The 24,138-nt window shown below is 38.7% G+C and overlaps 1 protein-coding gene across 1 annotated transcript in view; it reads right to left on the minus strand.

Moving 5' to 3' along the window:
• Positions 1-3,362: 3,362 nt before the first annotated feature.
• GRPR (gastrin releasing peptide receptor) overlaps positions 3,363-24,138 on the minus strand; it is a 37,590-nt gene continuing 16,814 nt past the window's right edge. Inside the window, exons 2-3 of the mRNA XM_079123236.1 lie at positions 10,879-11,230; positions 3,363-9,026 (exon numbers count right to left, since the gene is read on the minus strand). Of these exons, the coding sequence (XP_078979362.1) occupies positions 8,637-9,026; positions 10,879-11,230 (742 nt within the window). The 3' untranslated portion in view covers positions 3,363-8,636. The remainder of the gene's footprint in view (positions 9,027-10,878; positions 11,231-24,138) is intronic.

Raw genomic sequence — 24,138 nt, forward strand, 5'->3', positions numbered from 1 at the left:
TCACAACAATCTCCCCAAACAAGGTAATTTGGGTTCCTCTTACAATATTTCCTTCCTGCATTTCTCCTGCAGTTAACAGGTAGTTTGCTGAGGAATGTGATATATCCTGTCCACTTAAGCCAAGCAGGACTTCAAGTAAATTGCTTCTTGGAAAAGAAAGCATGTGGGGGTCAGCACAGTGGGCCCATTTTATAGAATTATTCCCTTAACTTCATGTTCCCACCATTCACACCTGTCTGTCCCCTAACAGTTGCTCTAATTTACAGTCTCACCAGTAATGCATGAGTGTACACTTTTTCCCACATTCTCGCCAACATTTATTGCAACTTGTATTCTTGATGATTGCCATTATAGACAAGTGAAATGGAATCTCGGTGCTATTTTCATCTGTATCTCCCTGAATTCTAAGGATGTTTAACAGTTTTTCACATATTTGTTGTCCGTTTGCATTTCTTCTCTTGAAAATTGTCTGTTTGGTTTATTTTCCCATTTATTGATTGGGTTCTTTGTTTTTCTGGTACTGAGGGGTGTTTTTTTAGTTCTTTATGTATCTATTCCTCTTTCTTCATCATAATCAGTTGTCTATATGGAAAGAAAAGTAGACTCCAGGTAGGCAGCAAGCTAACCATCTGGAAACTTCAGCTAGATTTCCTCACTTTGACTCATAATTTTTAAGAGCTTCCCTGCTCTCTAATACCTAGGATAACCCCAGAAAGCACAATCTCTCAAGATTTAGTACTCAAGTCCTAGGGAGAACAATCTGAAATAACTGTCAAAATGATAAAGTCATATACTCTTTGTTCCTGAAATTCTCCTTTTAGGGATTTTTTTCTACAGCAATACTTGCTTGTACATGAAATTATGTATGTTTTGTTTATGACATGGTTGGTGATAGCAAAATATTGGAAACAACCTAAACATTCATCAAAGGTAACTGGGTAAGAAAATTAGGGTACTCTATGTAAGCGTAAGAAAGAACAAGGAAGTTTTATGTGCCCATATGGGAAGATCTTCAAGATATGTTGTGTATTGACATAAACCAGGGTCAAAAAAATGAATATGGTACCAATTCTGTAAAATAGTGGAAGAAAGCAGAAAAACACATATTTATATTTATTTGAATATATGTTAAAAAGTATCCAAGTATACAAATTTCATAACAGTACAACAGTGGTCACCAGTTTGGGGTGGGGGTGGGGAATGGGTGCTAAGAAGTGTAAAGACAAGGAAGAGTGATGTTCATTAACTTTTCCATGCTTTTTGTTTTGGACCATAAGAATAGCTTACTCAAAAGTAAGCTATTTATTTTTAAAATGTAACAAACCAAAAAAACTGGTTCTGAGGAATCACTGGGGGTGCTTATTTTTAAATGAAGAGTTAGGCCACAATTCCTTTTGTTCCAAGTCAACAGAAGATTAGAGAATCTGCATTTAACAAGTAGCCTGTCTGATTCTAATGTAGATGGTCAAGGAACCAAGGAACTGAGAGACACATAGCCACAGACTGCATTCATGCAAAAGCTATTATTTATTGAACTTTGGATACATGCATCAATCTATTTCACAAATTATACTTTATTACATTAAAGAATAAGTTCAATTTATTATCATCTATGACTTGAACATTCGGCTTACTACACTGGATTTGACTTAATGTCATATAGATCACACACGATGTGATAGATGTGTTGGAAACACTTCTTTAAAAATAAAAATTCAAAGAGCACACTTTATACATAGAGTTGTACATGGCCACACAGTTAAGTTTGCACATTTAAAAGGATCTGAATCATTCATAGGAATATTGTGAATTTCTTATAAATAATTCATTTATCCAAGGAGTCTGGGCAAAGCCAAACCATGACATTATTTAAACTAAGTACCACACCTGGAACTTGTTCTGAGTTATTTAACAGAGTACATTTTTCAATGCAATAAATATTTATAGTTAATAGTAACAAGTACAATTATAATTTACAAAATGTGTCTAATATTTAAAACCAAACACAAAATGACACTAAAGAAGTTTGTGCCATATATTTTTACAACTCATTGAATTGACTGTTTCAACATATTGTATCACCCTGCCAACTTTAATGCAAGAAAGTTCATGGTCCAATCAGTAGAGTTCAGATTAGAGAAAAAATAATAATTTTTTAAAGAAAATCAATTTTACCTTCTTAATGTTGTCTTATCAATGTCAATAGCCAAAATTGAAGCAAAGTGACAAAAAATTTGGATTCACAACAGGTCCAAGTTATATAATGTATTTTAAACACTGAAGTCCTGAGTTATGCAACATTTTCAAGCTTGTCTGGAAGTTAATGAGGTTTTGAATGTATGAGGTTTTATTGTCCATTAAAATGATTCTTTTAAAAGACCATAAAATTATGAGAGTCCTTTCATGTTATAATATGACTCTGGGAGTGAATATTAAATTTGAGGAAAAGTGAGTCTTATCTTCTAGGAAGGTGTGAGCTCAGAGAGGGTAGAAACATGGTGACATCTGGGTTTGTGATGGGACTTCTAGGCTAGGCACTCAGATTCCTAATTCCATACCTGAGTTCCTTACCTGAGCCAGTAGTCTGGGAAGTATTTTTCTAGTAGAGGCTATTCATGTAGCTTGGGTCCCCACACTCCAGGAACACATCCATTGGCATATTTCACTCTTTTAGGAAGGAAGCAGGGGTGGGGGGAGGGTGGTTCTACCTTTTCCTGATACTTTTTCTCCAACTAACTGATTCAAAGAAGGATGCCCAGGGTTTGCTGTTCTCACTTGGGTCCTATCTCTGAATTGGACCTTCGCCCAAGGTTATTTTCCATTCAATTAGTTGCAGAACCAAGTGGGGAATTCTTCCCAGGACTCCTGCTTGGAACTGTTTCTGGGTGGGGATGAGGGTGCAAGCAACTGAACTAAGGGGACTTCCCTTCTCAACCATTTTACCACACTTCAGCCTCAGCCTCTGATGTGCCCTTAACCGAAGTCTTTCAGTGTACTTTGTGGTATTCTTTGAATCTAACACTAGGGCAGGCCTATGGACAAAATCTAGAAGAGGGAACAGAGCTTTCCGTTAGGTACTGTGAACTGAATATCTCACACAGGCTGAATTGGGGAATTAATGCTGAGCAGATAGATAAGGACTCTAGAGATTTAGGCCCACATTTATATTCTGCCATTCAAGTATTCCATGGGACCTTAGGATGGTTAGGTAATCTCCCTGAGTCACAGCATTGTCAGTGCTTAGTCAAGTTAAGTCCCTTCTTTCTCAGCACTTCTCAGCACAGAACTCCATTCTGGTTTTGGACAAATATATGTATTTATGACCTGTGTTTTTGCTCTCAAGGATCCAGCTCTTCTGTGTCTTTGTTTTTTTTTTTTTTTGTTTGTTTGTTTTGTTTTTTTGTTTCTTCAGTACTGGGATGGAACCCAGTGCTTCATGCATACTATGCAAGAACTTTACCACTGAGCTATATCTTCAACCTCTGGTCATTTTGTGTCACTTTTTTTTTCATAACACAGAATGTCATTTCCATTATTATGCCTCTCCTGGGACAGTCAACAATGACCCTGTTTATTCCCTTGTACCAAGTTAAACAGACTCACTTGTGGGGCAACAGAACATCGTGTAATCTGGGGAAGTGATGATTAGCACTGTTCTTCAATATCACAGAACAGACCATGACAATGAAACATGTTTAGTTCACATCGGAACAAAATGAAATCAGATTAATTGAACCTAATGAAATTGTCTTTTCATAGGCCAAATACGATCTAATGTTGACAGTTTCAGGTTTTAACCACATAGTTCCACAGGCCTTTAAATCTAATGGTCACTAGTAATGAATTTAATATTTATAAATTTCCAAAGTAAATGATGTAAAGCAGCTCTTTGGCCAGCAGGGAAGGCTTGGATGAGATGTGGTCATGAGTGCCACAGTGCTTTACAGACCAGGTAATGAACATAGGTAAATGCAAAGTATTCTTTTGAATTGGTCCTGAATATGTAGTAGTCTAACCCAAAGGCTCTTACCTTATATATTTAATATATGCACAACACTGAAAGTTTTTTAAAAAATTATATAAATTCCATTGAATGCATTCCTTTTCTGTACCCTCCCCACCCATACTGGGTGGAACCCAGGGCCTCACACAGGCACTGAGCTACATCCCTAGCCCTCACTGAATGAGTTTCTAATGTGAGGTTTCACAAGAAAATGTTTGATCCCAGTGCACTATTCATGTTGATTACTCTGGATATAATCACATGGAGTTAATGTTTGCTCCTCTCTCACCTGGCAAAGGGTATATTTGAAGGCCAAAGTTATAGTAAGAGATTGCATGAGTTGCTGTGTATTTGTGTTGTGGGGAAGGGGTGGAGTGACCATCCAAAAACAGAATACAGAAGAGGGTGGAAAGGCTTCACTTCACTGAATAACACATTGAGAACCTGGTCCCACAAGAGTGAAGGATTCCTTTGTTTCCAGCTTTTAATCTATTCCATGAAAATGTGCCCAAAAGTTAGACACATATGCAAGATGTGCTCCATTCCTTCAGGAAACCCCAGTCCAATCCAATCTACTCTCTGACAACAGCTTTCTCCTGGTGGGGATGTGAAGGACACAAATGGCCAGAAAGCTGAGTCTTTCCCATTTTACCACAATATGAGTGGATGGTATTCATGTGATTCTCATGGAGTCTGGTCCCAGGGCAATTGTTTCTATCTAGTGTCTGGGAAAAGTGACTTAGCCACCTTTTACTTCACAGATGAGAAGGCCATTAACATGTCATCACCAAAGCTAATTTCTATTACTAAAATCTATGTGATATGTGAAGAGACTCTGAAATCAGTAACGAACTGCTAAACTTGGCACAAATGAGTACTTTATAACCAAAGTAGGCCCATGTCCTACAGTCAAGTTCACTTATTTCTTTTCAATGTACATTTTCATAACAAGATAAGCGTGGATCATCTGCTACAGCCTCTAATTTATTTACCTAAGGAGTCACCATCTTCCAAGATGAAACTAAATTGTTTGTGGGGCAACGAGGGAGATCCAGGGTTTGCTAATAGAGAAGGGCAGGTTCAGTGGGGGAGCAAGAGCAGCCAGAAGAACAGGGAATCATAAAAGCATCACTAGGGAGGGGCTTTGTCCGTGCTAAGCAGGGACAATCATCTTGCTGTGGAATATCGCTCCCAATAGCAACTGTGCCTTCCCTGCCCACAACAGCCAATGGTGGGAATATGGCTTTGTTTATTGCTTAATCTATCACTGTTGAACTGCTTGCCTCAGGGAGGCTCGATTAAAGATAGATTGAAAGGTAGTATCTGTCAATTGAATAAACACAGATGGTTTTCCACAGCAAAAATTGATTTTTTTTTCCTCACCAAAGACATAAGTGCTAAACGTGATTATCTTTGGAAGCCAGGCATGAAATGTCTTAGCTCCAGCCCCTGCTCCACTTTGCCCTGGCAGAGAGGTGATATACATAGGTCTTGGAGCTCTCTCACGTGATTTTAGGTTTTCAAGAGGGAATACAAGGGCCCAATTAAGTCCTTCCTACCCAGAAGGTCTGAGTTAACCCATGAGTTAATTCACAAAATGGTTTTACCAGTTCTTGGTCACTGATTGGCAAAGATCCCTTCCAACACTTTTGTTTATTTAAGAGTCTTTAGGAAGTAACCAGATTTGCCTAAAGACACGTAGACCTCAATTTTCTGCCCTGATGCTAACCGAAAGAAACATGGAAAAGAGTTCTGCTCCCCAAATGTCTCTGGGGATCAGAAATCCTCGAACTAGTACCCCCAAATTCTATATACTGGAATTCTATGCACCCAGAATACTATATATGTTAGCAACTAAGTGGGCCTGAAGTCATTCATATGCAAAAGCTTTGAAGGAAGCCAAGGGCAAAATTTTGGAATAGTAGTTCAATATAACAGATGCATGGAAGTCAAAGGGTGAGTAGGAAGAGTGCCCTTTGAATAATGAGAAGATTGAGCAATATGCTTTACATTTCTTTTAACTCTAATTCCAAAATATTGTGCATTCATGCAAATGATTCCAAGGAGTCCCTTATGCAGTAGAATGACCTGTCTTCTTTAATATCACCAGCATGCACGTGAGTATGAAATGGTGATTGAAGAAATTCCAGAGAGTTATTGTTGCAAGAGATGCAGAAGTAGGGCAGCTGTAAGAAGTGAGCTACAGCTGGGTGTGCTGGTACTTGCCTGGTAATTCCAGCGACTCAGGAGGCTGAGGCAGGAGGATTGCAAGTTTGAGACCAGCCTCAGCAATTTAATGTGACCCTAAGCAACTTAACAAGACCCTGTCTCAAAATTTAAAATTAAAAAATGGGGGTCTGGGTCTGTAGCTCAGTGGTAAAGTGCCCCTCAGTTCAATTTCTAGTACCAAAAAAAAAAAAAAAAAAAAGTGAACTACATAAATGCTTTCAATATAGAACTAGAAATGATGAAGAAACTCAGAGAATTTTAGCAATGAGGGATTTAGCACTGTTTTCTCATTTTGGAGGTGAAAAAAATAAATTTAGAGAATTTTTGTTTTTGGTATTAGGAACTGAATACAAGAGTGCTTAACCACTAAGCCACATCCCCAGACTTTTTGTATTTTTTTTTTTTAATTTAGAGACAGGGTCTTGCTGAGTTTCTTAGGACCTGGATAAATTGCTGAAGCTGGCTTTGAACTTGCCATTCTCCGCCTCAGCCTCCCTAGTCGCTGGGATTACAGATGTGCATCGTCACATGTGGCAAAGAAGGGAAATTAATAGTCAAAGTCATATAGCTAGAGGCAGAGTTGGGATGGCAAGCTCTTTGCGCTACATTGTCTGTCTTGCTTTGCAAACTGTGCGGTGTAATTATGGGTCACCAAAAAAGGTATGGTGCATACAGTACATCAGGCCATGTAGAAAGCAGAAGTGAAGAGTTCCAGCTAATAAAATTGTAAACACGGGTCTTTACAATGGTCTTAGTCTTAACTCTTAAAGCTCCACAGAAAATGAGAATTTTCCAGTGTCAAGAGAAAAAAAACTTGTTCGATGTGGAAAAGATTGCTGACTGTTTCTATCTCACCTAGGTAGAGAAAACCTTAACCAAATTGCCAGTTGCCTTAGGGTGCAAGGGATACATTTTAGGGCACATTTGTGGAATTTGGATTCATCTGAAAATGAGTTACTTGGTTGCAATCTGTCAGAATTGGCCTGTCTTTGAGTCAAGAAAAACTCAAACCAGGGTTTCAGAAGTAAGATAGCCCAATCTTTTTATAGCCAATTTTACTCAGGAAAAAAAAAAAAATCAGTCTAGTCTTTTTTCTACACATGGGCTATTTCATAACTACTCCTCTGAAGTAAAAACAAATCTATACCTGTTTTTTTTAAATCTATTCTTAAACGTAAGCCCCCTGCAACTTTCTTATACATATTCAGACAGAAATACATGTCACTGAAATTTTATTAATTTCCTCCTACAAATTTAGGGAAAACATACATTAAATATAAGCATGTTTCTATTTCTACTCAGATACAACCCCTTCTTTCTGATACTGAAAGCAGCGCTTTAATGTAACAGACAGTCAAATCTAAGTGAATACATTTGGCTCAAAATCTATGTACTGAGCCGGAAGTGTGACTCAGTGGTAGAGCACTTATCTGTCATGCCCAAGGCCCTGGGTTCCATCCCAAGCACTGCCAAAACAACAACAATAAAGCAAACAACAAAAAACAAAACCTGTACACCAAAAATAAATATCATCCTTTATGCATTTATAAATATTTTAAATATTTGATTAATTGACAGCATGGTTAACTTTTTCTCCAGGAAGATTTGTCTTCTATGGTAGAATGGCACTGTGATAATTAAAGTTGAGTGACAGTCACAATGTGAGATATCACTGTATAGCCACACATTGATATTTAAATATGTGAATGTGTTTGATTATATTTTTGTTTTAAAAATATGTGTTGAGTATTCCTCCTAAGCCCTTGGTAATATTTTTTTAATATCAATGTTAGAGAGGCTTTTTTTCCTATTTCCATGTGTGGGTAATTATTCAAATTGAGGCTTGTCTTGTATTAAACTGGCTTCCAGTGTTATAAATTTGGAGAACATTGTTCATACATGAGGCTTTTCATAGGGTTGACTTTTCATGTCAGGAATGTAAATAAAATTCTTCCTCAGTTTATGTGTTATAGATATTCCTGGGAAAGGAATCGAGTCATATTTTAAAAGTATTAGCTTCTACTTAAAGAAATGACAGGGTGAAGTTTCCCAAACGAGACAGTCAAGGCCTGATTTCCCTGATTTATCCATCTAGTGGGCCAGATTATTTCTGTGATTGAATTTGGCCATGCCTATACATCAGGGCTTGATGCTTAATATAATACTTTTCTGTTTGTTTCCTTTTCTAAAAATGCAAAGATGCATTTACAAGTTGAAATGGGAAAGCTAAGCCTTGATAACTTCCTTTGAAACACAACAGTGATCCAGTTGGGGCTCTCCTCCACCCACCTACACCAGTCAAGAACCCTCTAGAGGGTACAGAGACAAGTACAGATTCAAGGACTGGGATTCCAGCTGTAAAGCAAAACCAGGAGTCCCAGGGGGTCAAGGTCAAGAGTTAGGTCTAAACATACCCCTCGTGACAGATGTTTCCATTGATGAGGCTGAAGGTGGCCACGGAGGGGTTGGTACTCTTGAAAGAGGTCATGCAGGTTGTACTTCTGCCAGTGCTATGGGACCGGCTCATCAGGCCAGGCCGGCAACAGAGGAGCTGGGTGTTGAACTGTTTCCTGAAAGTCTTGCTCAGCAGGTAGAGGGCAAAGGGGTTCACGCAGGAGTTGGTGAAGGCCAGGAGGCGGGCACAGATACTAGTGACAAAGTGGAGCATGGAGGTGTCCACTTCAGAGTAGTGGTAGGAACGGTACAGGTAGATGACATGATTGGGGAGCCAGCAGAAAGCAAAGAGGCCCACAAACACCAGCACCGTCTTGGCAAGCCGCTTCCGGGATTCCATCTAAGGAGAGAGTCATGCATGGGGAATGGCAGAGGAACCAGGGGACAGTGTCAGAGGAGGGGAGATGAGGATTCATACAGACATAGGCAGGGAAAAGCAATTAGTTCATAAAGCCACAGAAAAAGGGTTCAATAGGAAAGGACAAGAGAGAATCCAAAAATCGAGACAAGAACAACAGAAACAGATCAGAGAGAGAGTTTCAGAAACAGGGATGGATGAGGACGAGCCAGGAAGGAGAAAGCCACGAGGTTGAATAGAGTTAGAACATACTGCTGAGAACAGATCTTTAAACAAAGTTGATTACATGCTTGAATGGATTGCACAATGAAATTCTAGTAAATGCTCTCGTTTTCCTCGGGAGACCATGGGTACAGTTTATCAGCTGTACGACTTTATGCCTTTCTTGGCTCCACAGTTAATAATTTCTTATTCCCTCCAATGCTCAAAAAAGCAGCCAGCTTTGTTCTTCCTCATTGGCTAAGCCAAGATAACTCCCTATTATTATTTTTAATCTCGAGTTATTTCTAGGCTATTCTATAAAGGAAGGTGATTGGGTGAAGTGGGATGAACACCTCCTTTTGCTCCCAGCTCCCTGTCCTACTGCAGGGAGAAATTTGTTTCTCATTTAAGAATTTGGGGTATAGTGGATATTTGCTACTGAGAAGTTTTTCAAGTAGGAGAGTTTCACTGATAGCTATCGTGCCTCCCTGGCAACTGAGGCAGAGAGAGAGAGAGAGAGAGAGAGAGAGAGAGAGAGAGAGAGAGAGAGAGAGAGAGAGAGGACTCCAAGAGAGTCAGATATTTGGAGGTGGGGGTAACTAGGGATTGAACCCAGAGGTGCTTTACCACTGAGTAACACCCCCAGCCCTTTTTTTGTTTTGAGATGGGGGTCTTGCTAAGTTTCTTAGGGCCTTGCCAAATTGCTGAGGCTGGCCTCAAACTTGCAATCCTCCTGCCTCAGATTCCTGGGTCCCTGGGATGACAGGCATGTGCTACCACATCTGGTCAGCAATTCATTTAAATGAAGTGGGAAATCTTTCTACTTTTCCATCATAAATATCACATGATGTGCATCTGGGTTAGAATGCAAGAAAAACTGACAGAGACAAGAGTCAGAGCCTCTAGTGTCTACCATATGTATTTCAAAGATGAAATTATGGGGGCCATGAAGGATTAGGGGGGAATCTAACACATATGGAGGGTATCCTGCAGGCTGGGAACTCTAGGTCTTGGATATGCTTTTGCTCCTTAACCTTACAATAATAGGGAATATCTCCCTATATCAGATAAGAAAACCGAGGCTCAGTGGGTGTAAGTGAGGAAGCCATGAAGTCTGGCTTTGAGCCAAATTGGTGTGAGCCTTTCTCAATCAAATTACATCTTTTTTAGGGGAGGGTGTACTGGTGATTGAACCCAGTGGCACTTAACCACTGAGCTATATCCCTAGCCCTTTCTGCATTTTATTTAGAAACAGGGTCTTACTGAGTTGCTTAGGGCCTGGCTGAGTTGCTGAGGCTGGCTTTGAACTTATGATCCTCCTGCCTCAGCCTCCCGAGCTGCTGTGATTACAGGCGTGTACACCACCATCTTTTGCTTTAACTGACTTCATTTTTCTGCTCCTCTGCTTTGCTTCCACAAGGGAACCCTCTTCCTAGCCGAACAAATATGAATGTAATTTAAAAAAGCCTCTGACCACAGATCCACATCCTTTTACTGCAAAACCAAGTGACATGGAGGCCTAAACACTGTACTTGTCAGTGGGATCCAAAAACAAACAAACCAAACAAAAAAAAAAAAAAAAAGCAAGGGAACAAATCCACAAGGAAGAAATGAATCTCTCATAAGTACTCACCTGCTTCTTGACATGTATATTTCCCTCCACGGGCAGATTATAAGCACTCTGGATCAGGTTTTTGGCAATGAAGTAATAGTACACAGAGATGATCGACAGTGGGATGATGTAGAAGACAAGAAAGGAAGCCATGGAGTGGATTTTGGGGTGCAGATCATTAGAATGTGGGTATGGGGCACAGCTAATGAATGTCTGGTTGGTGCTTTCCTCATGGAAAGGATGGAGGTCAGAGAACACAGCCTCTGGGATGGCCAGCAACATGGAGATGATCCAGATCAAGGCGGCTTTGATGCAGATCTTCATCAGGGCATGGGATGTCTGGATATCCATTGGCCGGACAATGGCTTTGTACCTGGAGCAAGAAAGAGAGAAAGTTCTGCAGAAGTTGCCTACTATCATTATGGATGCCAGGGCCAGGACTGGGGTGGGGCTAGTCAGACACCTGAGGTATAATACTGAAGGAAGTGCTCACTTTCAGGTTTATGAAACTCCCAACTGAACTCACATGACCCTGACAGTGAGTGGCTTCTTCAATTTGGCATCCCAAGCACATGACTTGCCTCATCCTGTCTGGGCTCTTCAGAGGATGCCTTCCCCTTTTTCCAGCATTAACATTCGGCCCACCTTCTTCCTCTTTCCTTCTCTCTTTCTCAGTTCAGAAGTTTTCTTTTTTTAGTTTCTATTTATTTAATTGGCACATAAAATTGTACATGTTTATTGTGCACAACATGGTGTTTCAAAATATGTATACACTGTGGAATGAATACATCATGCTAATTGGCATATGCATTACATCACATACGATTTGCTTTTATTAGTGCATTATAGTTCTACATAATAGTTGGGTTCATTTTGATATAATCATACATGCATGGATGTATTTACTCCATTTCAGTCCCTCGTGCCCCTCTTTCCCTGCCCTCCTCCCTTCTGCTATCCTCAGGTCAAACTTCCACTTATTTATTTATTTATAATTGGTGCTTTATATATATATATACATAAAGGTGGAATTCACTGTGGTATATTTATACACGCGCATAGGGTAATATTGTCAGATTCATTCCGAATCCCCATTCCCATCCCTCTATCACCCCTCCATCTCCTTCTACTCTACTGATCTTCCCTCTATCTTTATGACATCCAAACCTCCCCTTTTTCTCCCCCTACTCTGCTTTAGCTTCTGCATATAAACTTTGTTTGTTTGGTTTTTGAGATTTTTTTTTCCAGTGGATTCAAACCGCAGGACTTGGGACTAGGTAAGCAGTCTCCAAAGCGAGTTATTTCTTCAGCTCCTGTTTATTTTTTTGGCACTGCTGGGGATTGAACCCAGGGACTTGCACATGCTAGGCAAGCACTGTACCACTGAGCCACATCCCTAGCCCTAGTGATTTTTAAGAATCTAATACATTGTTATTAACTATAGTCACCATATTATAAAATTCAGTCTCTTGCTTTTAAGAATACTTCACAGAAAAGCTGATATTCTTTTCATTTTTCTTATTAAATCACAGAAATAAATAACAAAACACATTACTGTTTAAAGAGGGACACAGAAACAAGGAGGTTGGTGTTTCTTTGGCAAAACCTTAATTTTGAGGATTCAAATAGATTTCAAGGAATCTTAGGTCATAGAGTATTTTAAATATGCCCCCTTTTTTATTCAAAGGATATGGAATGCATGGTCCACTCAAAATGTTATACCTAAGAAGAGCCCTGTAATTGTCAAATTAATCTTTTTCTTGCCCCCCTACTCTCAGTCTTCTCTTGAAGCATTTAGGTCTTAGCTGGTTTGTGAGCTATTTGTCATAGAGCAAGTGCTCTGGGAAGCAGACACAGGCATGAATTAAGAGTACAAAAGGTTTATTGGGTAGTAATACATGTGAAAGGAAAAGGGGGAAGGACAAAGGGGAATGAAGGGAAGGGAGGGGGCTGGGAATAAGAAAGACAGTGAAATGAATTGGACATAGCTTTCCTATGTGCATATATGAATACATGACCAGTGAAACTCCATATCATGTACAACCACAAGAATGGGAGGTTATACTCATGTATATATGATATGTCAAAATGCACTCTACTATCATGTATATCTAAAAAGAACAAGTACAAAAATAAAAATAAACAAAAAAGAAAAAGAAAAGGGGGAAGAGAAGGAAACAGGATTGGGCAGAGGTCACTATCAGACCTTAATGCAGATGTGACCAGGTCTACACCTGCAAAGATGACCAACCATTAAGTTTGCCTGGAAATTTTACAGATTGAGCACTGAAAGGCCTACATCCTGGGAAGGCTCTCAGTCCCAGCAAACCAAGGTGGTTGGAGACTCTATGCCAGCCTGATAGAAAGTTTGGGACCATAGCTTGCCCAATGAAGGAGTTCTGCCTTGGGTGGAAATGACCAGCCACTTTTCTTACCACTTTGCTTAGAGACTGGCTGGGTCACCCCAAGAATAGTGTAACTTCCATTACTATCTGGGTAGTAGTAACTATTACTTGGGCAGGAACCACCCAAGAGAGCATGACCATAGCTTGAAACCTTAAGTGGACCCTGAAAGAGCTGAGAGCTGGAGGCTCTCAGCTAACCAACCCCCTGCAACTGGGCACATCTCTTAGAGGGCTGAGCAGCACAACTCCATGTTGGACACAACTCCACATCTGAGGCCTAGCACACTGGACCTCACACATATCTTGTGTGTACTTGTCTGTCTGAGAACCCACAAGAGGATGAGCCTCTGGTGGGCAAAGAACATGTCTTTTTCCATCTTGGCATCCATTGGCACTGTAATGCACATGCACTCCACAAACATTTGTTCAGTGAATCATGAGCTGCTATAAGGTGGAAGTTGAAATGAGTTGGGACCAATTAAATGTGAGACTGTTCATTTTGAAAATAATGTGTTTGAACTGGGTTCTACTTATGATACTATTTTATATCATTTACTTCAGTGAGTGAGTCCACTTATTTCTACTCATTTCCATGTTGATCAGACTCCATTAAGCTAACAGTCTTGGATGCACCCTGAATCCTCATTCACTTTCCACCTCCTTGGGAAGGGGGAGTGAGCTATTAAGTGCTAAGTTTGAAAAACAAGAATCTGGTTTGTGTATTGGGCTCAGAGAGGTCATCTAACTGTCCCTGGCTAGGGGGATGGTATGTCTAATACAGGACACCAGAGAGTGTCCGCAAGTTCCTTATTGCTGTGAACCTAAACATATTCTAGAAAATAGCTTTATCAAAGGTGGAAGCAATTATTCTGCCTGATTTCTTTATCTAGCTCTCTGTTCCCAACTCATGTAGGGAAGAGCAGGCTATGATTTACTAGATATCCTCAAAACCCAACATTCCAGAACAATAGCCCAGTCCTGTTTCAATGTGCCAGGCTTTACTTTCATTTAAAATACTTTTTAAAATCATATAAAATTTTCAAAGCAAGTTCTATTTTCATCTAGTTTCTTTTCTATTCATTAACCATTTCAAACATTTTTATTCCTAACTTATACTGTAAACCAGGCAGGGAACTGATTTTTTTTAAAAATTAAAATAAGTGACCATCTTTAGCCAAAGATATATATATATATATATATATATATATATATATATGCATCACTAATATGTTTGTTAAAGATAAAATGATAACTATGACTTCTACCTACATCTTCTGGCAGATGACAGTCATAAGTACCACTAAGTATCTAAGTAAAGGTGACTCACTCATGCATGAGTAAACCAGAGTAAATGGCTTACCTTCATCTCTCTTGATAATCCCATGTTTCCTAAGTGTAAAATGCCTTGGGAACTCCTGAGCTACTGTTTCAAAATCACTACTTTTAAAGTATGAAAGATAACGCAAAAACATTTCCTTTATAGTTTTCCCAGAAAACAATTTGAATCTAAATCTAAGTAAGCCTCTAGTGATCATGACAGCTTGTTTGAACCAGTTTTCAGGAAATGTGGGAATAGAGGAACCTGTTAAATGATGCCTTGAGGATAAAATCAGCCAAATACTGAATTGGAAAATTCTATAAAAATGATGATCCTACTATTTTCAATAAGTGCATGTCATAGAAAGACTGGGAGATGTGTAAGACATATCAATCCAATGCAATATTTGGACCCCTTTTGGGTTTTCATTCAAACCAAACAACCATTGAAAGACATTTTTGAGGTTATTAAAGAAAATCAAGCATAGATGTAGTATTGGTGCTATCGAGGAATTATTTTAATGCATTGAGTGAGATAATGATATTGTAACTATGTGTTTCTTAAGAGACTTTGTTTATTAAAGATGTGAAAATGTGCCATTAAAATAAAATTTAGAATTTTATTAAAAGAAAATACCATGCTAAGTGAAATAAGCCAATCCCAAAAAACCAAAGGCCAAATGTTTTCCCTGATGATATATAATGGGAGTAGGGGGTGGGAGTGAGAGAAGAATGGAGGAACTTTAGATTACATAGAGGGAAATGAGAGGGAAGAGGGGTATGAAAGATGGTGGAATGAGACAGACATCATGACCCTATGTACATGTATGATTACATGAATGGTACGAATCTACATCATACACAACCATGGAAATGAAAAGTTGTACCCCATTTGTGTACAATGAATCAAAATACAGTCTGTAAAAATAAAAAATAAAAAAGTAATTTAAAAAATAAAAATAAAATGTAAAAATACATCACAAGGAATTTTCTGTTATGGAATATCTATAACATATCAAAGAAGCAAAAGAAATCTTATTTAACAAGACCTTGTCTTGTGCTAAGCAGATAATGACATCTACATTATTTCATTTATATTCTGGACAGCCCCAACAGGTATGCATTATTAGCGCCATTCTATGGTAGGAAATTGAAGCTCAGAGTTGAGGAAGTGGTAGAGTCAACATTCAATTTGAGATCAATGCTTTTCAGGATACCACAGCTCTTTCAGAAGAAAGTTTGGGTAAATTTTTTCTAGAGGCAGATAAACAGACCAGACATTTCTCAAACATATGTAGAACATACTAAATGTTCCCTGAAAGTTAATGATTCTATAGAGCATAGAACACATCTATTTCCTCTTCTGCCTTAGACTGCTGCCAAAATCTTCCAATATAGGAAGTCTCTGCTGGGTGTAGGAGTGATGGCTGGTTGAACTGGAGTAAGTGGATACCCAACCAGCTAATGAATTACCTGGTCATGTACTTTCTAGCCTGGTTTGGTGGTGCATGCCTATAATCTCAGTGACTTGGGAGTCTGAGGCAGGAGGATCGTAAGTTCAAACCCAGGTTCAGCAACTTGGTGAAGTCCTAAGCAACTCAGCAAGACCCTGTCTCTAATAAAATATAAAAATAGGACTGGGGATGTGACTTGGTGGTTGAGCACCCCTGGGTTCAATCCCTGGTACCAAAAGAAAAAAATAGTTCCTTTTTCTTATAAGCATTTAACCCCCTCAAAAGAGGATGAATGTAGTTAGTCAATGTTTGATACTGAAAATAGAAGATTTTGATGTTAAGGAAGTTATTATGGCAGCCATGTTTGAACCATGCGGAAGATGAATAAACAGCATAGATGCATTGAAAGAAAGATAAGGAATGAGGCAGACATAAGAGGGGAGGCTCATTATGTCAAAATGAACCCCACTGTTATGTATAATTATAATGCACTAATAAAAACATTTTTAAAAAGAAGAGAGGCTGAGATGATGTGGCCCTAAGTCACACAGAGGATCCTTGTTTTCTGGCCCATGAACTACTTTTGCATGCACATGAAATCTCCTGTAATAATCTTATAATACTCTCATCTCCTTTGTGCTTGCATTAGATTGAGTGGTTTCTGTTCTATGCCAACAAAAGAGCCTTATCTAGAGCAATTAGATAGGATAGTCATTTAAATTTATTACAAGATTTGTTTCCAGGATCTTTCCATATATATCACCCCCAAATTCTTGCCTGCTGAATTATCTGTCAACTTTCTGCTGCACTCAAGAGACACCAAGTTCTTAAATGTCCATCACTTCCCTACCTCCCTATTTTCCTCATGCTCAGTTCCAGAGACTGCATTCATCTGAGCCCAGTCTTTCCAAATTTCAGCTTAAGTAACAACTTGATGAAGCTTTTTTTGACCTATCTAGGCCTCAAACATTCCCATTTTTCCTCTGATGTGTCTGAGTTTTATGACAAGATTTTCAACTCTTCTCATTTTATACTTACTGTAAACTATAAACTATCTTGAACTAACTGTTAGCTTTCTCTGGGATGTCTTTTCTACTTTTCTCATAGCTTTCCTGAGGTCAGAAGCTTCCATCTTCTCTTCCCTTTTTATGTATCACCAAAAATGCCCCAAGCCCCTTGTTCTGCATACCACTTATATTAAAGTACGGTCTCAGCAAATAGTTCCTGATTAATTGCTTATTAACACATGACTTGCAGATGTTTCTCTTGTTTCCAACTTCTCACAAATGAGAGAGAAAAAAGATTCACTTTTACATACTTAGTAAGAATCATTCTTCCATAGACTGACAGATTCACTCATCTGATAATATTGAATTGAAGACAATTTTCCCATTTCTGAAAACATCTGTGTATCACTTTTCTTATGCAAACATTTGAAAGGTCAAAAAAAGGTTCTACGTAACAAGATTAATGTGGCAAAGAGATTCCTGGCAAGAAGAAGAAGCTGGCTGCCACACTTGGGGTTGGAAATCTTTGCCCACAGAAAAGTATGTCTTTTATTCCATCGTGGGCAATTTGTTTATTTTTTAAGGATCCAGCATTTCAGCTCTTATTTGTCTATAATTATCTGCTGAAGCATGTCAGAATTGTTGAACAAAAATATTTTTAAACTTCCGTTACAACTCAAATGTACACTATGTGGAGAAGACGGAAGTGAAGAAAAAAACTAAATGAACAGAATGGTCTCTAGGGTAACTGACACACTGTTTGCATTCAAATTAGAGTCCTACCTAAAAAGATTTGACAAAACTATTCAACACTGGCCTTATTTTGTCTTGAGAATAACATCAAGTATTTCTCTGAAGAATTATTAGATGACTTATAAAATGACTACAACATAGAGCAATGGGATCTTATCTCCCTTTGAGCTATTGCTTTGCAAATGGAGAACTTGTTGGTCCTTAGTGCACATCCAACTGTTATCTTTAAGTAGGTAACCCATTACAGGCATCCTGTCCTATTTTCTCTAAACTAAATCATTCTAATGCTCTTTTCTACCCCTTCAATATAGCCTACTTTCCTCTAGGTTCTAACACGGGCTTGGGATTCAGAGAAGAATCCCTGGCAAGATGGTGGGATGGAAGGAAGGGAGGAGAATAAAAGAAATGAAATAAGAGAGAAAAAAAGGAAATTGGAAAAGGAGGCAAGGGAAAGGAGAAGACGGGAGGGAAAGGGAAAGGACAGAAGGGGTGGGGAGAAGAAGAAACTGGCAACTACTCCGGTTTAAAAGCACCATTCCTCAGCCAACACATTTATCTGGACCTGTCAATGTACTATGCTGCCTGAGAGCAAGCTAGAGTAAGGGTGGTGCGTGTTTGTGGGAATAGTGGGGCACTTGAGAAAGGACACAACTCCTTTTCTCCAAGAACTCTTTAAGATCCTTAGCAAGATCTAGCTAAGAAAGGAATAACCATTTTGGTGAAGGATGAACTTCCTGTGCAAAAAGTATGCTTCCCAAGCTTGGAAGGTGGGGCAGAATAGACATCAGTAGCACATGGATATAGACCCTGTAGGCCTATAGAGTTGACTTGATTATAGCCCCTTGTTTCCCTGTCCAGGGCTTGGTGGAAATGATATCCTGAACAAGGACAAGCATGCATGCATATTAAACCTGAAAAACTTGATGATTTGGGTTCAATCTCTCTCCTATTGCAAAAGTCTCAACTCCACTTGCCCTAGGTCAGAATAAAATATTCTTTTCCATTAAAAAAAAAGATAATGAGCAAAATGATCCAAGCAGCTAGTCAATCTCAGATCCAGGGCAAAGGCACCCCTCGTTGCATTCCTATAGTTCTAATTGCATCAATTGGGCACACCACTCAGAAAAAAGAAAGTGGAATATACCTACATTACATATATATTGATGTATAAATTGTATACATGTACTACTATACTAATATATCATGTATGGTAAAACAAGCACCCTACGTTTATTACTTACTAAAAGAAAACAGAAATCCTTGGGAAAATGGTTGATCCTACATCTGGAGTAGGAAATGTACAAGATGAACCTCACTTTGTTGTGCCACACAGAAAGCAAGTGTTGAAGTATAATGGATTCATGGCAAAGAACTTAGAAGACATAATGAAGGATCTTCCTTGAAAAATTTAGGACAAGTTTAGCAAAAAACTAACAACAGTTGTAATGAATAACTCAATTATTTAAAATAATCCACAAATCAAGCCAGGAGCAGTGACATATACCAGTATTTCTGGCTACTCAGGAGGCTGAGGCAGGAGGATCACAAGTTCAAGGCCAGCCTCAGAAACTTATCAAGACTCTCAGCAACTTAGTAAGACCCTGGCTCAAAATAAAAAATAAAAAGGGCTGGGGATGTGGCTCAGTGGTAAGTCACCCCTGGGTTCAATTCCCAGTACCAAAAAACAATACAAATTAAAAAAATTTTAAATGTAGAAAAAAATAATAGAACTAGAATAACTCCATTTGCAATCTTAATGTAATAATTAATTCAGGTAAAAACGATGAAACCGTTAGGGGAGAGGTTTTGGGGGAACAGGATAGTCCCACAGGGACCTCACCACAGATCACTAATTGCAAAGAAGAAAACATATCTTCAAAATGGAGTGATCTGAAAGTCACTGATCAAACCCAAGGTCAACCCCTCCATTAGGCAGAGTAGGCACACAACCCAGGGACTCAGGAAAATGCTTTAATTTCTTTTAAAACTCAGAAGAAATAAATGAATATAACTCATCCTGTATTATATTTGTATTTGTATTGATGAAATATAATTTCTAATATTTTTATGAAGAAAGGGTTCCATGAAGGTAAAAGTGCCAAGGGCCATGAAATTCACAATATAATTTGATCAAACTTTTGCATCATCAATAGTGCGATAAACTGATATCATGTACCTTCTGAAGCAATGCAATGGGAGAACCACTTTGTGGTATTCTTGCCCAAAACATTTAATCTGGAGCTAAACATGAGAAAATCCAGATTCTGGCACATTATACAAGATAACTGGCTTAGTTTCATAAAAATTATCAATGTCTTTTCTTTTTTTCTTTTTCTTTTCTTTTTTGGTACTAGGGATTGAACCCAGGGATGCTTAACCACTGAGCAACATCCTCAGCCCTTTTTTGTATTTTATTAGAGACAGAGTCTTGCCAAGTTATTTAGGGCCCTGCTAAGTTGATGATGCTGGCTTTTAATTCATGATCTTCCTGCCTCAGCCTCCCAGATTACTGCGATTACAGGTGTGGTCTCAATACCATTTTTTAAAGAAAATATAGAGGTGTTGCTATTCTACTTTGAAGGAGATAAAGGAGATATAACAAATGTAATGCACAAGCTTTGAATTGCAGTAAAAGACATTTTGGCACAACAGGGGAAATTTGATTATTGGTTACTTATTAGATGGTATTTAAAGGATTATTGTTAATTTCATTCAATATTTTAATGATATTGAGGATATATGGAAGAGTGTTTTTTTCTCAGTAATATATACTATTATACTTAGGGGTGAAACTTTACATGTTTGCCCCTTACTTTGCAAAGCTCAGCAAAACAAACACAACAAATATACAAACACACACACACACACACACACACACACACACACACCCACACAGCACACGCACTGCAAGAACAAAATCTGAGAAATGATAATTGTTGGATGTGAGTGTATTGTTAGATGTAGAATTTTTAAAAAATGAACAGAGTAAAATACAAATTTTGAAATAATATTATGTATTTTATCTTATTTTATTAAAGGCAAACCCTTTGCCATAAGAAAAACTTTATTAAAATTATAATTATGATGTGATCGAATGTGTCATACCTGATTGGTGCCACGCCAGGAACAAGGGATGTATCTTCTTTGTTATATTCATAGTGTCCTCTTGGGCTTTCATTTTTAGTATCATCTACAATTTATAGAATTTTGTTCTGATCTGTTTTGCTTCAGCAGGAATATTTTTAAGCCATTTATCCATTTGGGGAGGTTAGTTTAATTAAAACTAGATTATGCACCAACATACATCAGTTGGCAATGCCTTGCCAAGAGCTGAAAGAACAGGAAGGAGTAAGGATGTCATGTTGAACGTCCTGAGAGGTGGGGCCCTTCCGGCTGCCTGAGCTCCAGGTGATATGGCGTCCTCTGATGTAGTCAGTGATCCTCTGACATAGAGTCAAGTTGGGCCCCACATATTGCTAATGGTTAATTCATCCTTATATTTAAATAAAAAGCAATCTAAACAGAAATCTTCACACTTTCCTCCCTTCCCTGATTGATAGGTCATACCTCTCCAGAAGCATGTGAGTCCCACTTCCGAGTCTGTTTTCCCAGAGGACTCTTTTCAGAACATGTAGCTAGGGTTTCAGGAGGCTTTCTAGAGTTCTGAGCAGAGACCCTCCTGCTTCAGGAGGAAGCAAGTTTTAAACTCAGGACAAGGAAGTAGATCATGATCCATGTTACAGAGTGTAATCATACCTTTTCTTTTAAGAGATCAAAAAACAGATGGTATATGCAGGCAGGACTATCCCTGACTAAAATTCTCAAGTTATCCATTGGGGAGGATATCATGTGCTGTCCCTGTAGATTCCCACTCTCTCCCTGAGGGCAGGCCCTGCTTTGGGGAGGGGAGAAGATATCAGTCATTCATTCTAAAGTACAGTTTGAAGTCAATACCATCACTTTCCTATATGTATGTAAGGTCCTACCTCCAAGTGTGGTAGGAAAGCTTTGTTTCTCAATAAAAGATTTTTCTCTCTCTCTTTTCTTCCTTCTCCCAGCTAGTAGAGAGTACATTTGTAGGGCAAGGGCTGTAGGCAGCCAGATTTCTATGTATTTTATTTTCTTCAAAGTCTCACTTTGCAAATATTGTGTGGAAATTTCTTACTCAGGTTACACAGGAACAAAACCATTCCATACCTTGCTAACAATAGTGACCACCACTGCTATCATAGGTAGGGCACATGGGATACTTAACATGAATCAGGTACTGCACCATGAGCTTTGTTTAAATTACCACTTTTATCTTCACAACAATCCTATGTGGCCAGTACTAATGTTATTGCTTTTTTACCGATGAGGAATCTGAGGCTAAGTAACTTATACATGGCCATCAGTGTTGAGTATTGGAGAAAGAGTTTGAGCCCAGCAGGATGACACCCTTAGCATATCACCAGGCCATACAGCTTCCTACCACAGTGGTCTTGTGGTTGACCAAGCAATCCATGCCATCTGGTATTGGAAATAAGGAGGAAAACCAAGGAAATTAACAGAAAGTCTGTCTTCCACCCTAGAGCCATGGTGAAAGCAGTATATTCTTAGGCAGATGTAAAATTCCTGTTCTTCCTTGAGTCGTATACTGAATCTTATACTGAGGCCTAGAGTGAGGTATCTTGGCTCTTTTATATATTCAGAGGCCTCAGAACCAAAAGGAGCCAAGGAGACATCTGAGTAAGACATTAGAACTGACATAAAAAATGGAATCAGAGGAAAACTAGAAGTCACAGGCTTGAAAGAAGCTAGATAAAGAGTCACAGACACTGGGAAGAAGATACTGACTCTGGGGTACAAGAGATATGGAAGCTTAGGGATAAAATAGAAAATGAGGTGCAATCAATTGTGGGCCATCTTATGGTACTTTCACATAAAGCGTTGGGCAGTTATTGACCCTTGGGCCAAAAATGAGTTTTAGCAGGATGATCTGATTTCAAAGTTCAATGCTAATCTTGTGAGGGAGGCTGTCAGAAGGAGTATAAGCAGGATGAAACATTACACTTGCCAGTGGATTTGTTTTAAATGGCAAAGGAAAAGCAGTTAACCCAAGTTAAATTTCAGTAGGTATGCAAAGATCTTGGCACAAGTCATTGGAAGGCCATTCCTCAAAAATGTTATGGAGGGAAGAACATATATTTATATCTTGTTAGACTTTTTCAGCAGTTTATGAGCCAAAAAGTTTAAAGAACTTTTATGGATGCCATTTGCAAATTATAGTTAGGCACTATCTGCAATTACTCGACCATGTAGCGTGGAAGATACACAGAATAGGAAAAATTACGAAGATGGAGAAGAATTGCTCATGCTCTAGAGTGGAGAGAATAGATTCTGGGTTATAAATTGTTTTCATAAATTGTTATTCACCCCCAAACAGAGTCTGAGGTGAGGATTTATGTCAAGCAAGGGAGGGGATCCCAGGAAGCACAGGGAGGGAGTAGAGAAGTGAGACAGGGAAGAATTGGAAGCCAATAAAAAGGTACACTGTAAGCAAGTGGGGCAAACACTTGCTGGGTCCCCCTTGACATTAATCAGAATCCTCTGGAAACAAGGCTTTCAGATAAACCACCCCAGTTAAATGTGAATTTTAGCTAAGTAACAAATCTCCCACCCCCTTAGTATTGGGGATTAAACTCAGGGCCTCCTACTGTGCTACATCCCCAGCTGGGGAACTGTGGAAAGATCCATACTGAGCACATTTCAGAACTGTCATCAAGAAATGAAATCATGATGTTTACTCAACTCCCACCCCTCTTTGAGAATTGTCCTGGGTTGTTAATTCTAGGACACTCTAGCAGTGCCCTAAACCTTACCTTGGCCCAGGGATGGGCCTTGCAGAGAAACACTGGAAGCCTGGAACTGTAAGTGACCTCCATGGTGCCCCAGGGAGGTCCATTTGCTGTATAAATTCTTTTGGTCCAAATACAGCTCCATTTGCTGTATAAATTCTGCTGGTCCACTCAGTTTAGGAAATACACAGAGAAAGTGAAATATCTAAAACAATTTTCAAATATATTTCTTTTTCTTCCAAATATATTTCAAATTGTTTTCAAATATATTTCAGATTATTGGGAATAAAGACAGAATTTCAAAATTATCTTAATAAAATACATTATCATATTTTTCCAAAACAAGAATCATTAAAGCTTAAAAATACCATCATGGCATATGACTCATTGAATCTAAATATATAAAAATTTAATGGAACTCTATTTAAGTAGACTTCTGTGAGAGGTTTTATAAGTGGGGAGATGGTGATCCAACTTTGTAGCTTACTGGGCCCACTGGTCTAGGAGG

This window comes from Sciurus vulgaris, assembly GCF_902686455.1.
Source record: "Sciurus vulgaris genome assembly, chromosome: X".
Lineage (NCBI taxonomy): Eukaryota > Metazoa > Chordata > Mammalia > Rodentia > Sciuridae > Sciurus > Sciurus vulgaris.